Consider the following 17,444-nt stretch of genomic DNA (forward strand, 5'->3'; position numbering starts at 1 on the left):
AAAGCATATGGTGTGCAATTACTATATAATGCACTTTATGTTAAACCGCTTAAAATAATAATGCCGCCAAGGAAATTTTGAACTACCCTTTGGTTCATAACCAAGATCATTTCAACACTGCTCGGTTGTTAAATAAATTAAAAACTAAAGGCTTTAATCATTTCCATTCTGTGGGATGGAGGTGGTATTTGTTTAAAAGGCTTCACTAGAGATTTTGTTCCAGTTAGCTGGTAGAGAGCTTTCCTCCCCCTTGAGAGGAAAGAACCTGCAATATTTGCTCTCCAGGACCTTGCTTACATGATCTCGCTGTAATGACCTTTCCTCCCACAAAGAGTAATGAACTCCAGAGTCTGTCTTTGCTACTTCCTTTCTGGGTAAGGCATTCAAAGATGTGCTCTCTCCGTTAATCTCTTAGCTGGTCATATGCTGTCTCTGCTGGTAACTGTTTTCTGAAGGTAGCTGATTTGATTTAAGATATATGTTAGTTGGTGTCTGTTCCCAGTGAGGGCACAGCAGCGTTTTCTGTTTTCTCATTGCAAGAGAAATAGAGGTTCTGGGTAAAAGGCACGACTGGTCGGAAACACCCCCTCATCTTAGACTGCTTCCTCTGCCGTTCAAATTCCTTGTTAGGACTCTGCCTGTAATCAAGGAGGAAACAATTAAGCAGTGTGTTTGTGCTGCTAATTAGGCTCAGCAACTTCTTTTCTAATACAAGGACTTCAGGGCTTTGAATATAAGAAGGATTTGCAGCTATATCTAAAAACCTGATGGCGGTAGGTAGTGTGAGGAGCTGACTTTCCCTGCTTAGCATGTTATTGCGGCACACAAGCACTAGGTTGTGCTAGTGTATGTGAGAATTTCAAGGTAGTGAAGGGAGACCAGACACCATCCAGAGAGGCACCAAGAACTGAGGCACATTCATTTAGAGACCAGAGCTTTTAATCAAGTAAATTCTCATTTTTCCTGCCCTCCTCCTACAAATCTGCAATACTCACCATGCAGAATGCATTGCTCGTCCGGCTACACATGATGTCCTAAAACGTTCTGGCTCCAGTTACAGAGCTGATAGTGTTGTGTTGGCAAATGGTGCAGTTCATGTAAAATCACCTCAAGTCTTTTCCTTCTGTTATTACTGGTATTTGCTGCTCAAAATACCGGGTTAACAGACCAGCATATCTTTTCTGTTGATAGCCATCAATTTTGTGATGGGTTTTTCTCATTAGTGTTACAGGCAGAAAAAAAAATATTTTCCTAAAAGGCAAATTTTAAAAATAAATACGTGTAAAAACAATTTAAACCTTTGAGTCATTTAAGATAGCTACCTTGCTGAAAGGAGCAAATTCAAAGACACCTAAACCTATATTTCACTGATACAGTCAGCAAAGTATGGTAAAGTACAGTTTTTTTCCTTTTCATCAGTTATTTTAGTAAAAATGAAACTGTAGAACTGAGATTTTTTTTTTTTAATGAAAAGCTCTGAACTGACATCATAGTGAATTTTATTATTACCTTGTTGAGGCCTCAAGCTTTGGCTAACACTACAGTACAGTAAGCCATTTGTACTTGGAAATACAGTATGCCACTAGCAGCTAATTTTCCAGTTTTAGTCCCTGGAATGGCTTCATATTTTGTAAGGTAGTGCGAATAGCATTGCATGAAAAGAACATTTATTAAGCTTGCGCTCTGTAATTGCAGTTAAATGAAAATTGGCTCTATTCGTTCTTCCTCCTGTTACCGATAGCCTATCTTAGATCTAATTTTTGAATAATCAAATTTCCAATCACTGCATATTATCATAATTTTAAAAATGGGACATAAACGTTGCCCTTTTTGTCTCTAAATCAACACATTCAAGGAAGTATTGAGCTGAAAGTCAGTAGTACTTTTAGAAAGTATTTTCCCTCATTACTGCCAAAAACTACGACAAATACAAACCTCTACAGTACTAAAGGCTGGATGATTTATTTGTAATTTTTGTCTCCTCCAGAGCTTTCAAAGTGAATATTCAACACCAAAGTCAGGATGGCACTAGTTTAACAATAGCATCATTTAATGGTCTTTAAAAAGACCATTGTGTTTCTCACTGAATTGATTTGAAATTAACCCTTTGATCTGTAGCAGTGTTGCTCAATGGTATCTGAACACAAAAAATTAGCAGCCCTCAGATTTCATCCTGCGCAAATGTGCCGACACTGAAGCACAGTTGTAACCCCTGTGGAGAATACAGCCTGGTATGTTTGCACAGACCACGCACAGACTGATACTGTGATTTCACAGACCACGGCTCGGGACTGCTCATCCGTAACCCAGATCCTGTGATCTTGATTCAGATGACATTTTACATGAGTTGCCGTGCTTGATTCAAGACCATAGGATTTGACTCCTAAGTATTTTCAGCTAGTAACAAAATACATGGTTATGTATACTGCTGTTACTTTATGGTTTTCCTAGCAACTAAAAAACATACATTCCTGAGGATAAATTTGCCTCTGTACAGTCACAGATGTTTTAGGGTTTTTTTTTTTAGCTCTGTGTGCTGTATCTTGGCACTAATACTGTTCTCTTCTTACCCATGCCTATAGATCTCTTCCTAGAAAAAGAAAACATGCATGCATATATATTTACATACAGCCTAGGAGTTCAGTAGCTAAAAAATGGGCAATACAAAGACATTCAATACGAGGTTTTGGTTAAAATATAAATGCTGCAAATATTTGGCTAGCTGCTGACAGAAGAGGATACATTTTGTCTTAATTTGCATGATAGTATGTAACTGGTTTTATTATTTTTTTAGAATCTGTGAGTTTAGTATGCACTGTAGCAATGTGCTCTCCATTCTGTCTACCCAAATATGCAGTGTGATCTTGACCACAAGACAGTGATTTTTTTTTTGTCTTCTAGGAGAACTTTTTTTTTGACTGTGAATGTAATGTAATCCTACATCCTCACCTCCTGCAATATACACTCTCCCCTCAAACGCAGACCTCGGAGCCATTTTCTTCTCCCATAACTGCAAGCATTTTTGTCTCCTGCAGCCCGAGCTTTATATATCCCAAAGCCCGCTCCACATCATTTTGCCCTCAGCTGGAAATGCTGATCTTGGCTCTAGCTGAGTCTCAGCTACTGCTGGATGTGGCCTAGAAGTGAGGAGGCACTGCTCAGCCTAACAGCAGTAATTGCCATTTTGGGATTTCTCACTAGGCAGGTCCTGCAAGAGTCTGCATAACGGACAATTAACTCTGATTAGTGGAATCTTGCTTTTATGTGAGAAAATGGCTTTCAGCTGTCACTCATCTTTTGTATGTATTCTTCTCTTGAACGAGCAGCTTTCATGTTCCAAACAGTGTTACTAAAATCCAGACAGTCCAGAGAAAATACAAAGACTTACTTTTTGGGGGCAATTACGCTGAAACTGTTCTTCACCTTCTGTTTATTTGAATGGGACAGTTATCCTTTGTATTTAGTGAGCGTGACTGTAAACATGCATGCTGTAGAAAGTGTAAAGATGGATTCATCTGAGTTGGAAAAAGTTCCTTTTATTTTTTAGATCTAACGGGGCATGAACTAAATTCAGGCTTATCATGTCTGTGCCCGTGCAAAATACTGCAGTCAGCACTGATACTGAGGCATGTTCAGGCTTGCAGTGTTTGCCTTCCTTAAAGCTTATTTCTGATGGAATAGTGGGTATTTAGGTTCTAATTTGTGTATGTGCTAGCAAGAAATCCCAGGTACAACAAGACACCGACCCTAACAGTCAACTTTTGGTATCAGTGTTAAGAAAGTCAGTGCAGCGGGTACTGAGCTCCAACTCGTACTGCATGCAGTGCTACACTGCTTACTGCTAGCGTTGGGGGCTGAGGAATCCAGTTTTCTATTGCAACATTGAACTTCAGAGGCATTTTGTGAGTGTTTGCTTCAAGGGGATGCCAAGAGTAGTACTGGTCGCTCCATTTGTTACGAATAGGGAAGGTCAGAAATTGCCTGCAGGCAGAAGAGCTGGGACCAAAGCATCAAAAGGGTCCCCATAGCTGATCTCAGATTTTTGTACTTGGAGTGGATGTCTGTATTCTGTACCAACAGCAGGAAAGCTGCTAACGTGGACCTCCCGAGTAAGCAGAGGTAACTGTTCATGTCTTGCACACATGCATGCTTGGTATTTCTTAAATAATCTTAGCAGCTGGGTATTTACTAAACCGAAAAGATAAAATGTTACTGTCCTCTGTTGCAGGAGGAGCATATCTACCCATACTAGTATCCAGCGTACCTGCACTAGTATCAACATATTTGTCCAAATGTCTTCAATTACAGTCAATTATCCCTTTGCCTTCTTGCAGTATTTTGCCAAAATAAAATAACTTACATCTTCGTTATCAGAATGATGTTTAGGTTGATCAGCAAATAACTAGCTACGTAGTGGTTTTCAGATGACCCTTACTGAATAGTTGGTCATTTCTCTGCGTCTTTGGATTCAATCTCTCTGTAAATAAAATAAATGCATTGCTTAAATCACAATTATATAATGTTAACATGTCTAAAGATTATTATTATTTTTTAGTGTTAATTAGTGTTTATAATTTCAAAGGCCTGTAACACTGCACAAACACCTTCAGATGAAATATGTCATTTGTGTAGCCTTTGGTTTTTTGCACCCTGCTGCTAATTCCTTTTTGATGTTCTGAGTCGTTTTTCCAGTAGGAAGCTTTGCAGATCAAAAACAGGCATGAAATTTTTCAGATAACACATTTTAATGACTGACTTGCAAATTCTCTCTCACTCTTCTGTACACATTTAAAAAACTGCAAATAGTCTGAATGATACCATCTTCGCTGAAATAATGCTTTTGAGATCTGTTTGTCCCAACTGTAAAACTTCTATCTATTCCCTAATGAGTTATAGTAATGTTAATGTTATAAGCAAAAAGTCTTTGAGAGGTGACCTTTTTTTATTTCTTGTCTTCAGGAAACATGAACAGTTTCACTAACTGATTGTTTTAGTCACGATGTATAACTTGTTTTAATTTATTTCTGTTGTTCCCTGCTCTGCCACTAATCTTGCTGTGATAAACATGATGGAGCTCTACCTGTTCTAAAATAGCTCTGGATAAATAAGATTTGCATTCTTTAGCACAGGCATGATATGGCTTTGGTTATTTGATCCTGTTTATTTGGCTCTGAAGTGTTGTCGGCAGCAAATTTCAAAGATAGTACTTTGAAAAACAAGAATATGAGAAAATTTATCTTACCTGTTCTTTTTGTAAAAGTCAAATAATACGTTTTGTCTGGAGATGTGGTGGAGCTATAGGGTTGGATTGGGACATGTCTTGCTGCAAAAGTAAAGTAAGATTTGCTTGAAAAGGCTCTGATCTCCAAAGTGGCGTGTGAGTGTACAGTGCAGTGAGAAACTTGTATGAATTCGTTAAACAGTGAACATAAAAGTCTTTCTGTGTAAGTAGGGCTTTGGGAGGAGGGGGAAGTGTTTTATCAGTAGATGCCCTTGTAGCTCTCCTGTGAGAGCTGCAAATGTTGTCTCTGTTTTAGATGTCTGGAAACTGAGGCACAGATGCATGCTTGGCCAGGGACCGTAAAGCAAATAACATTGAAAGCCAGGACCAGAGCGCCAGCTTCCACATCTCCATCAAGTGCTCCAGGCACTGAACCAGGCAGTTTCCTAGCTCTTGAGGAAAAAGCACTAAATCTTTCATACATTCATTCAGATTAATTGGCCAGATTTTTGTACACTGAAGATGTTATTTAATATTCTTTACCCAGCTCTGTTAGGACTTCTGCTTTTATGGTGGTGATGTGTTTTGCTACAATTTTACAAGGGAGGGGGTTTTCTCTCATTGAGAAAATGAGAGAAATGAAGGGTCATTAAATGACCTCTCAATTTTAATTCTGGTCTAAAGGATGTCAGTACTTGTCTCCCGTCAATATTAAGGTTTTATTTCTGCCCTTTTCATTACTTATGACAGTAGTAAATGGCAGCAGTTATAAATACCTTATCTTTTTGACAGTAAAGCAGCCAACAGTGGTGCTCTCAGTTCAGCGTTAAATTCAGCCATGCTCTTAATAGTCTCTTGTTGTAAACATCAAGCTGCCAAATAGATAGAAGTGATTAGCATGGCAAAACAAAGGAGGCGTATTCACTGCTTCCCACCAATGGAAACATATTTGGCTTTCATCCTTGATTCCCCAAAACCAAAGCAATCTAACAAATCTGGCTAACCAAGCTAATTCTGATTCCTTTGCGTCATCTGTAAAATCACAATATTCAGAATTTTAAGATCAAACCCTGTGCTGCAAAGGGGTTGTTAACAAGGGGGGTGGTGGAAATGTAAACAGTTCTGCAGGAGGGAAAAGAGAGAGCGTAGTCACTACAGTGGGAATTGCCTTTAAATACTGATTTATACTGTAATTGACACAAAGGACCTTCCTTCCAGCATCCTCCTGTATTTTTGCAGCCTGGATATGCCATACAGTTCGTGAATGCAAGGATGGATCCTTTTCAGGGCTCTACAGAATCTCCAAGAGGAAGGAGGAGGCCTGGCCAGGGGCCACGACCACACAGTCCTTTTCAGCATTATATAGTGGAGCCTTCAGAGAATATAGCAACGTCTCCTGCGATGTACTGTCTCAAGGGCCTTTCCTTTTCTCCTCCCACACCACATATTTTCCCCATTCTTACACCTCCAAAACCCAACACCTTTAAAGCAGTCACCGCTTAATTGTTCCCCTTTGGTCTTACTGTCTGTAAAATGGGAATAGTGATCCTTACTAATTTATGCAAGACATACAAATAAGTGCAGGCAAGCTCGAGGAACTAATTTGACAATTGGCGTTTCTTAGAAAACACTTTGAAACGACTGTTAAAAATTTGCTTTAGGAACATATTTAGGCACCCTTTTTTTTAAGGAGTAAGTTGATGGCCCTGCTTGGAAGGGCAAATGCTGATGTGCAGGTAGAAACATCTTCCTGTTCTTCAGCAAAAATAATCTTTTAGCTGTGAAATCTGAAATCGATGTGAAATCTGCCGCACTTGTTGGCATTTCTCCAGGTGCCAAATGTCACTTTATTGTAAGCTTTTTCTGAAGACTGAGAAAAATCTTCTGATGTGGTTCTGCAGAAGTAGAAAAGAAGATTAAAAGGATAGGGTGGTACCCAAAATGTTTGAGCTCGTTTTTTAAACAGACATTTTGAACAGTTCTGTGATTGATTAAAATGGAGATTTCCTCTGTTTTTTTTCTCTCCTTTATAAAGTCCTGATTCCTTATCCCCTTCTCCAATTTTGAAATAGAGAGGAAAAAAATAGGTACATTTGTACAGTAAATGTAAATTCAAGATGTTGAACTATGTACGCTTTTTAATGGTAAATGAATATGTAGGAGGATTTCTTGGAGCTTTCTGTTGTGAATTGTTCATACTTCACAAATGCTGCATTTTAAAATTGCAAGCTTTTCTTTTGAAGTTGAAAGTCATGATTAGAATTATTTTCCAGCATTTTATAAAAATGATGGCAGAATGGCTCAGGGACTAGGTGGAACAATTAAAAACTTTTCTTTTTTAGGATTTTGGTTTTGTCACCAAAGCAGGCTGGGTCTAAAAACAATGGTCCGTGTGTCATCTCTTCGAAGCTGTTTTCTGTTCTTTAGGGCTGTGAATACACACGACAAAACCCTCTGGTGTAATGAAGCTTGATGTTTGCTATCAGCAAAGCTGTTGCCTTCACTGAGCCACACAGTCTCCCGTAGTCCTATTTCCATCACTAAGTCACTTGCAATCATGGATGTTTTAGCTGAAGAGGGTCTGTTAGACCGCCCAATCTGTAGCAATACAGGATTTTTCCTTCAGGAGACATAAGCCAGGAAAATTTTATGCTAGTGCTGCTCGTTCGGCATGTTCAGTGGATATATGAAGGGCCTTATTCTCTTTAGGTGTCAGCTGCCTGCCTTCTTAAGTACTAAATTCAGTCTCTTGACATGCACATGTGCATGCATGTACACACCCCAGCAATGCATCACCTCTCAAAGGCTTCTCCTGAGAAGTCTGAACACCTTGGTCTTTGAACATGTACCGGTGCACCTACGTGAATGATAAAGTATTGAAATGCCTGACAACGTTATAAGCTGTTAGCTGGTGTTAGATTCCAAGGGCAGCCAGTGTCGGAGGCCATTTGAAAAGAGGTGGTATCTCTGAAGTATCTCCAGACACAGAGACATTGACCTGTTGGGTGTAAATGCCTGCATGGGAGAGCTCGGGGCTGTGAATTACAGCATCTCTGCTCTCCTGAAGGCCACCCACATGTCCAATAAAACAGGGGGAAACTCTTCAGAATCAGTTTAAATATGCATTAAATATGCCTTTTAAATAATAATAAATTCCAAGCTTTAATTCTTCAAAATCGTAGTTCACTACTGTATCGCAGACTGGAAGATCATGCATGTTAACTGTCAGTTCTCACTTTTAACGCATGAATGTGTGCGATAGGGGTGCTGGGTAGACATAGATGGCTGCTAGGAGAGGCTGTATGTCAAGTAATAATAATTCAAGGGGTTTTTTCCCCCAGAAAATGTATGTTCAAGTTCGTTTACTCATTGTATCTGTTATTATTACACTGTAATTTTATGGTTTTGTTATATAAGTGCATTCATTACTGTTTCATATGCCCTTTTAGATATCTGTTCTATCTTTAGGAGTGTTTTATTATTGTGCTTTTCTGTTCTAAAACACAAAGGTCGGCTCAGATCATTAGCCGTGCTGCCATTATGTGGTCAATGTTAATGTTTTGAGCTTCTGAAATTAATGAAATATGCATTACTGGCATATGACAGCTGGTTTTTACTTTGTTTTTAGAAGGATTTGTATTTAAGTAGGGTGTAAAATTATTAATTTTTGGCTGCAGAGCTATTGCCTAAATGTTGTAGTTTGAATTTAATGAATATACTTGTTTGATCACATCTTCCCCCCCAAAAAAAGAGATTTTTCAATGTCAGTGAAATTTTTTTCCCTCATACCCCTTTTTTTCTATTTTAATGATCAAAGTGTTTAAATGGACATTTGTGAGATCTCATGATTTCTTTATGAGAAAGTAGAGCTAATAACTGGTGAAAATGAATGTAGAAAAGCAGTGAGGCTGGGTGAGCTTAATGACGGTTCTGAATGTATCAGGAATTTTGCCACTGGCTTCAGAGGTGCTAAACTGGCTCTCTGAATATTAAAGTGTTTTGTGTTTAGGTACCAAAGTCAGACAAGTTTTACTGACTTCTCCCCCTGTAGGCAGAGGAGAATGGCATTGGGCTATTAAAAATACAGCTGCAACATGGTTCATATCTAAAGTCAAAGCAAAATAAGCTAATATTGGTTGAAGTGCTTTTGTGCTAAAGGTACAGGACTGCAAATCTGAATGCATAGAATCACTTTCTGTCTGCCTCAGAGTGTGGACAGGTAATCAGAAGTGTTTGAGTTATTGTAAATTAATAAATTATCACTTTTCTTTTAAACCACAATAAGTGACCATACTTTTACAACTCAGGCACTGATTGAGGGTGGTGAGGGTTTTTTTGGCATTTTCTCTATCTTTGCTACCTTGCTGTTTGTGGTCGTACAAGTCTTCGTGGGACTGTGCAGTGAATCAAGTCAAAAACACCCCAGAAAAAAGAGGTTGGTTATCTTTACAGTCCTGCTCAGTCTCCCACCGGGTTTGCTGCATGGTGCCCAACAGTTGTAGAGATGCAACGGAAAGGGAGATTTGCATGGGAACAGAGATGAAGATACATTTTTGCCCAAAGATACATGTGTAAAAGTATGGCCTCAGCCCATTGTAATAACCTATGAAAAAATGCATTGGCCTAAACCATATGGGTTGCAGAGGATACATGAGACCAAGTGGTTTCAAGCTGATTTTTTTTTAACTTTGCATTTGCGGTGGGCTAAAAGAATAAACAAGTTATTGCCTCTTGGCTGACGGCTTGTAACTTCTTAGGTATGATAATAGTTCTTGTGGTGGTGTGTTCATAGCAAAAGAGTCTGTGATCTTTGACAAGTTGTTTAGCATTTCTGTACAGCGTTAAACAAAGCAACAGTGCATGTTCATGAATGCTTGTACAGTAGTGATCTAAGGGCCTCTGTCTTGCCCCCTTAGACTGGAGGTGGCAACAGCAGTATGTCTAAACACACAAGAAAGTACTTTATTTAAAATACCCAAATTATCATGGCGATTAAACCTCACTGCAAACCCAGTCAGAATTATTCTTGGCAGTGGTGTTTGATCCCTAAGTTATCAGGAATGTATTTGCATCTTGCCAGTCATTTGAGGGCATTCTCAAATTATATGGTAATGCGGATTGTTTTACGCTTTGCTTTTAAACAGGGCAGAAAAGCTCCAGTTGCTTAACCACAGGCCTGTGACAGCAGTTGAAATACAGCTGGTAAGTAACAATGCTCCTGACTGTTCAAAGCTTAAATGAAAGCAGCTTTAACCTTGAAGATCAATTGAATAATTACTTTCTCATGGTCAGTGATTGAATGTATCCCTTTATGCACATCTTTACATTCATGGTTTCAAATCCACTCTGCTTCCTCTCTGAGACGTCCTTAGAGACTTGCCCATCTTTCTCTCAGACAGATTCTCCACCTCTGTTTGCTTCAGTGTCACATATTGAAAATGCCCAATGCAGTCATTAAAGGTTAGTTACAGTATTGCGAGTAAGAATATATTTAACCTGAGTCTTTTTGCTGCTGTTCTGTAATGAAGTACTTCACTTTTTGACAGCTGTGATGACATGGCTGTTTTGATAGCAGGGTTTTATGTTATAGTAAAACCAAACACGCTAAAAAGGAATGAGTAATGCCTGATAGGGAATTTTGAGCAGTGATGCAGAATGAGAACTGGATATAAACAGACTTTCTGATGGAAAGTGGCCATTATCAATCTGCTAAGCATAATTCTGATGTAAAGAGAGATTGTCGCTAAATAGAAATGGATGGTTATATTCTCTGAAGTATCTCCTTAAGAATACAAAATCCTGTGGTAATAAAGAGATTATTATAATAAGGATATTCTTTTAATAAAGATCTCTTACATTAAGAACATCTGTTTACAATATTATCCTGAAACCAAACTATGTAGTAACAGGATCATATTTTGCTGCAAAGAAGGGGAGTATTAAAGAGGTACCAGTAGGACTATTTTTCTTTTGTACCCAAGGAGCAGACACTATAATGCTGAAGGCGTCTCATAAAAGAATGCTTCTAGCTGAGGAATTAATACTGTGTTTTGTGATTGAAGGGATCAGTGTCAATCATCAACCCAACCAAGAGCGTTAAGGCTTTATGAGTTTTGCTTAGGAAGTTAGTCATAAGCGGTGATGTAGAGCCCTGCCTCATACTTTTGTTAGCCTCGTGCTTAGACACAGATTTATTATATTCCCATATAGGCCATATACTGTCTTTTTTTCCTTCTTCAAATGCAATAATCTTTTGCTGCTTTCAGGTGACGGTGGTTTTGTCTGTCTTTTCCGTCCTCCCCTCGTTATCCTACCTAGTTCCTCATTATCTTATCTATCCATAAAATACTGAAAATAGTTTTGCTTCTGTGTCATGTCTGCAGTCCAGGAGGCAAGTATAAGAAATTTGGGCCTTTATATTAGAAGTCAGGTTTCTGTAGAGTGTCATACTTTAGATATTCCAAGGTTTGTAATGTCAAAGTTAGATAAAACTCATTGCTAAAACTTACAGAATACAGCTACGAGATTTGAGTTCAGTGTCAGCCCATTATTGATACGTAACCCTTCTCTAATGATCAAAAAGCAACTTGTGAAAAATGTAATATTCATACATTTGGGGACTAACCTGAATTTGTATCGTCATGGAAGGATTGGGGATGCAGTTACTTCTGTTCCATTGCAATAGCCCTCTAATTCCCAGGGCAAGTTTCTCCAAAACTAGTATTACAGTAAACTAGGTTGACTGGATAGTTAACACTGTGTTAAATTAAGCCTCCCCAGAATTGCAGTACACTTACTCTTTCGTCAAAGCACACCAAGTCTTTTGAGCTCAATAACTGCTAGGAAACTGCAGGCCATTTTTGTTAGGGAAATACAGAGACTAGGAGCAATAGCACGGAAATGATTTTGCTGTTCGATTGCTGTCTTGAATCATTTTGGGGTTTGGTGAGGACAGGGGAAAGAGATTGTAGCAGTGCTACTTCTTCGAACACACAAAACCTCTGTCTTCTCTGAGCATCTTTTGAGTATAAAATGATGCAGAGCCGTAGAAACTACCAGCATTTTCTTCTTTGATGTCAGTAGGGAGAAGATTACCCATACACAGATTTCATGCAGGCGAGTCAATTCACTGCAGTTGATGGCTGAGAGACAACCTTACAGAGAAGTGAATACTAGGTCTAAAATTGCCTTGATTCTCTTGTCATTGAACTTGCCCCTGCCACTCAAAAGCTTTGATTTGCTTCTGGAATTTAATTGGAAATACATCATGACTTCTGACCACTTCCTATAATGTAGGCAAATCAATCTTATTTTTTAAAAAGCTTTAAACAAAACGCCAAACAAGCCATATCTCTGTCTCTCACTTGCTCAAATAGTTTTGATGTCTCACACTTTTACTCAGTGCTGCCTGTCTGTGGAATGGAGTCAAATTTACCTGATAGGCTTTTAATAGCTGATGTGAGAGGATAGTTATATTTACTACTGCTTGGTGCTTTTTTGCCTTTCCAGCTTTTTGGCTTTTTACTTTCCCTCTATAAAATTCCCTGTCTTTAGTTGTATGCAAACAATAAATCAATTTTGATAAAATATATTTAAGCTAAAAAGCAAACTTATGTTGCGATCTTTTGATCTCAAGTTCTTTTGTAAGTCTTTGTGCATAAATTGCTGTAATTGTTCATATTTGTCTCTTCCGGACTGTGTGCCAGGATTTATTTTCAAACAACAATAGCAACAAAAGGAGCATAAAATTCTAATTCATATCCCACAGGGTAAAACGCTGTACACATTGCAGCTATCTTGACCTCCTGTTTTAATCTTTAACATATGTTGTTCCTGGCTCAGTGAATCACAAAGGAGGGGGAAAAAAAAAAAAGACAGTGATGTTGATCTAGCCTTGACAGTTGTTCAGCTTTACTTAATGCTGAACCGTGATGGGTTTGAAGATTAAGCATCATCTTTTCTAATTAACAAATTGCTCCACATTCTTCTTTCTGAATGGAAAAGTAGATTTTAATTCTGTGCTTTTTAAAACTAGATTTCCATCTCGGAGAGCTTTGTACCTCGTGATATGTGCTCTGCATAACTAGCCTGGCAGATTGTCTTTTATTGTTGAGTAGAAAATAATAATGTAAAGTATTCCTCTGGAAAATGGAAGATGTTAGAGGATTTAAATGTTCTATTTTCTCAACAATATATTTTGCTTCCCACTTTGCATACTTGGTTAATTATCTCTGAGGGACATTAATCCTATCATTCAGTCTTTTACTTTATTTCTTTTTTTATGCACTTTTTTCCGATTAGCGTGTTGGTGCTGAACAATTTCAAATTACGGCTCAAAGGAGGAAATAGCAGTCATTTTCTCATAAAATATGTACTTCCTACACTGGAGTTAGATTATGTGCTTGATAGCTTTGGAAGTGATCAGTACCCCTATTTCCTTTTTTACTGTAGTTTACTGATTATTTTCTAAATAGAATTCTTAGCTTATTATTTGAATAAACAATAGCTTTTAACCCACAGATTGTTCTGTTCTGTGATGCTGCATCAAATATTACTTATCCTTCAGACAGTTTCTCAGTTCTTTCCGAACTTTTTAGGGCTCTTCAGTGTGGCTTTATTTATTCTTCAACATTTGCAGTGTATTGTCATGTCTCAGGAGGCTAAATGAAATAAACATTAGCATTGATAGCTTAAAAGAAGCACAGTGAGGATGGTGAAGTCTCTTACACTTATCTTTTCTGCTTACCTAAGTAAAAGCACAGGTATGGTTAGGGAAAGCATGTTCCTAAAATGTTTGTCCTTGTTCCACCAAGTAAAAAAAAAAAAAATCTAAAGTATGCATGTGTGTATATATGTCTATGTTCATATTTTGTGCTTACATGTGTACATGGCACTATGAACATACAGATTTGCACATTTATTTTATGAATAAACACTTTAATCTTTGAAATTATCTTGATAGTCAGGCTAGCTGTTATTTTCTGATTTACCTTCTCGATAAATAAAATCTTTAAAAGCTTCTGGAAATTACTTTCTGCCATGAGAATTTATCAGCAGGTTTTAATGTGACTTACTGCTTAATGTAATTGTATTATTATACTCTGATTTGGTAATTATGGTCGTTTTGTTCCTCTGAGAAATTCATACATAGTGCTCAATTAAAAAAAGCTACTGTTAAAATGTGCAGCTGGGAAAGGCTGCATGGTCGTAAAATATTCCACATACACATTTGTTTAATAAGCACAGCTCTGGTTCCCAGCAGCAGTTACGTTACTGAGCAAGGCATCTGCCAGTGTTTAATTCTGCAGTTTGAGATATTTGTCTTTCCATTCTCTTGTAGCAAGATTCAGTGATGGATGTTGGATGCATGTTTCATTTTGCTCTGTTAGAGAGCCCGTGCATAGATGTATCTGGAGAGGCAGAACAGAATTGGCATCCTTTTCTTGACGTACTCTCCATTTAGTAAATGTTTGCCTAATTTTAAGCTTAAAGTCCAGTTAAGTTAGTTGGACCTCTTGAGTACTTGAAATTAAGTCAATACATAAGCTGTGGCTTAACAGATGTAAGTACAAGGTGCTTAAGCAGGTGAAAAATTGGTTATTGGACTTCTAAATAAAGGTAGCCTTGCTCTCAAAGGTGAGCAGTACAGTGGCTTCAGCTGCCTTCTGGATAATTTGTATATATTCCACAGTTCTGAAGGTCTGGCTGTTTTTATCAATACATTTATCAATAAAGTAAGAAGCAACTTTTGGTACTCGGGCTTGAAATACTAGCTGCAGGGGGAACATGCCTCTTTTTTTTTTTTTTTTTTTTTTAGCTGTAAGAATTTTATGCCAATTAAGTTACCAAATAAAGTTTTCCTGCTTCCTTCCTTGATTCCTTCTTTGGTCGTCTTGTAGATTATATTTAGAGCATTAGCTGGGGGGGGAAATGAAATGTGAAAATTGCTTACTGTATGAATATATTGCAATGAGAGTTTAATAACTAACTGTTACTAGTCTGAGTGAAGTAGAAGTTATTGTTGAGGCCTGACTTGACTGAGTTGATCTTCACCACGTAGTTGCATTTCATAAGAAATACATACTGTGTATATGTATGAATGACATTAATATGCTATAACATTTGCTACAAAAACACCGTAGTTATTTTGGGATAGTACAGACTTGAATGCTGAAAAGCAGTAACGACTTGGGAATTACTTATTACAAGAAGCAGCATAGCTGACATGACTTACTGCCTTTCTCTGTGTTCATTTCAAGAAACTCCTTGCTCTCAGCCCTGAGGAGACATGCTTGTCTTGCTGCACATCAGGGTGCTTTTTATCTATCAATTGTGTTGCTGTAACATTGTCCAAGTCTGTTACTTGCGCAAACCCCTGAATATTGAAAATACACAGTTCACTGGAGCTTTGGTTGATGATACCCTATGCTTTGCACATGGCATCATCTGTGAGAATAATCTATTTCCATTTGGCTTGTGTGGCACTGCCAACATAAACATCTTATGTCATACGCTTATTAAAAACATTTGCATTTTTGTTTTCCTTAGTATAAACTTTGCATTCCTGACTGCTTATGGTTTGAATCTGTTGCTTGAGCAGTTTCAGCCAATTGCAAGTTAGAGGTTAGCGAGGATTTTGATAGATATTTTTTTCATGTATTGGTAAAATTCTTGCTGGAAAAGGAGGTACATGAATACAGTTGTTTCTTTTTGCCTCTTAGGCTTTTTCTTACACATAACTTCTCTTCTGAGCATCATAACATTATTTCCTAGTACGATCAGTAGCAAAATTATTTTGTCTTATAGTGGTAAATCAGAAGACTGCGAACATCTGTTGAATTTAGAATAAGCCTCTGAGTGACCTTCTGTTTCCCTTTATATCTGTTTTCCTTTAGGACAGTTTCATTTGTCTCCTTTATCCACATGCTCTCTGTGCTTGATTTTTTAATTTTTCCTTTTGGGTATGCTGCATTGCTGCTTTCTAATTGCTTATGTTTTCATAAGTTGCTGCTCAGGCTGTTTCCCTGAAGAGTGAAAAAAAAAAAAAAAAGATTTTTATAGCTTATGCTTTTGATCCTTTGAACTCTTGAATAGTATCACAGCAAAATAGCGCCGAAGCATCAACTTGAATAATAAGCTGCCTGTCCTGCCAAATGCAGATTTTTGTCTATCAGTAGTTCCTGGTGTGAGAGCTGGCAGTGAGGATGCATGGCTCGGAGGCACTGAGAGGTGAGCCATTGATGAATTAGCTGCAGTAGTTCAAGGAATTACCACTTCCCTCTGGCAGAGACTACGGATCTGTCAACAGAAGGGGATTTGGAGCTACATTACCCGCTCCTCAGTATCCAGTCTCTTTCTTTAAAGATGCTTTTCTCAACAGTTTAATGAGACATCAGTTACAGCACCAATGCATCTGAAACATGAGAGACTATTTTCTTTCATCAACTTTCTGGTAAAGTGTGATTTCTTAAACTGCCTGAGCAATCACCAGAGCTCATCTGTCAATGTCCTGAGTCGTATCTGCAGTTTGTCAGTCCTGCAGGCTTCCGTGCTCAGCCAGTACAAGTGACATCAACATGATTGTTCATATCGGGAGTTAGGACATTACTCATTTGGCACTCAGGAGCACGTAAGAAGCAGTGATTACACACTCGCGTAAGTATATTCTGCCTCAAATGCAGAAGTTGAGAAGAGTTGATGCTGATCTAGAAATCACTCTCTATTACCTGTTTAAGTTCTGATGAAATCCTTGTGTTTTAACTCTGGCTACCTGAAGCAAGCACCTAAAGGAGAAAGTGTTTGGAGAAGAAAGGGAAAGGAGATGTATAGGGAGGGATAACATTTAAATGGGGAAGAGGGGCAGACTTCATGTGATCCAATAAATCAAATCTAAACCAGGCAAGGTGCCATTTTTCTGAAGATCGGGAAAGCAGTGGGATGGTAAGGAATGCAGGAGACATTGGCCACTAAGAGATAAATCATTCTGCCTTAAGTGATATTGCCTGTCCAAAGGATGTGGGCTTTTTCTTTGTACGGTTCCTGCTGCTATGGGGCTGTCACCTTTAAAGTTCAATGTAACAGTAATTAATAACACTATAATCCAGTCTAAAAACCAGGCTGATAATCCTCTACAAAACTTAATAGCATAGGTCGTCTGTAGAGTAATGGCTTTGTCAGCAGTACTGGCAACAAAGAGTGTATTTACGCACTCTAACATACTTTA

At 38.2% G+C, this 17,444-nt stretch overlaps 1 protein-coding gene across 1 annotated transcript in view; it reads left to right on the top strand.

Moving 5' to 3' along the window:
- Positions 1-17,444, top strand: part of CRCP (CGRP receptor component) — a 34,527-nt gene that overhangs the window by 13,623 nt on the left and 3,460 nt on the right. The window contains exon 5 of the mRNA XM_072882138.1: positions 10,366-10,423. Within this exon, the coding sequence (XP_072738239.1) occupies positions 10,366-10,423 (58 nt within the window). The remainder of the gene's footprint in view (positions 1-10,365; positions 10,424-17,444) is intronic.

The sequence above is a fragment of the Ciconia boyciana genome, chromosome 17 (genome assembly GCF_034638445.1).
Source record: "Ciconia boyciana chromosome 17, ASM3463844v1, whole genome shotgun sequence".
Lineage (NCBI taxonomy): Eukaryota > Metazoa > Chordata > Aves > Ciconiiformes > Ciconiidae > Ciconia > Ciconia boyciana.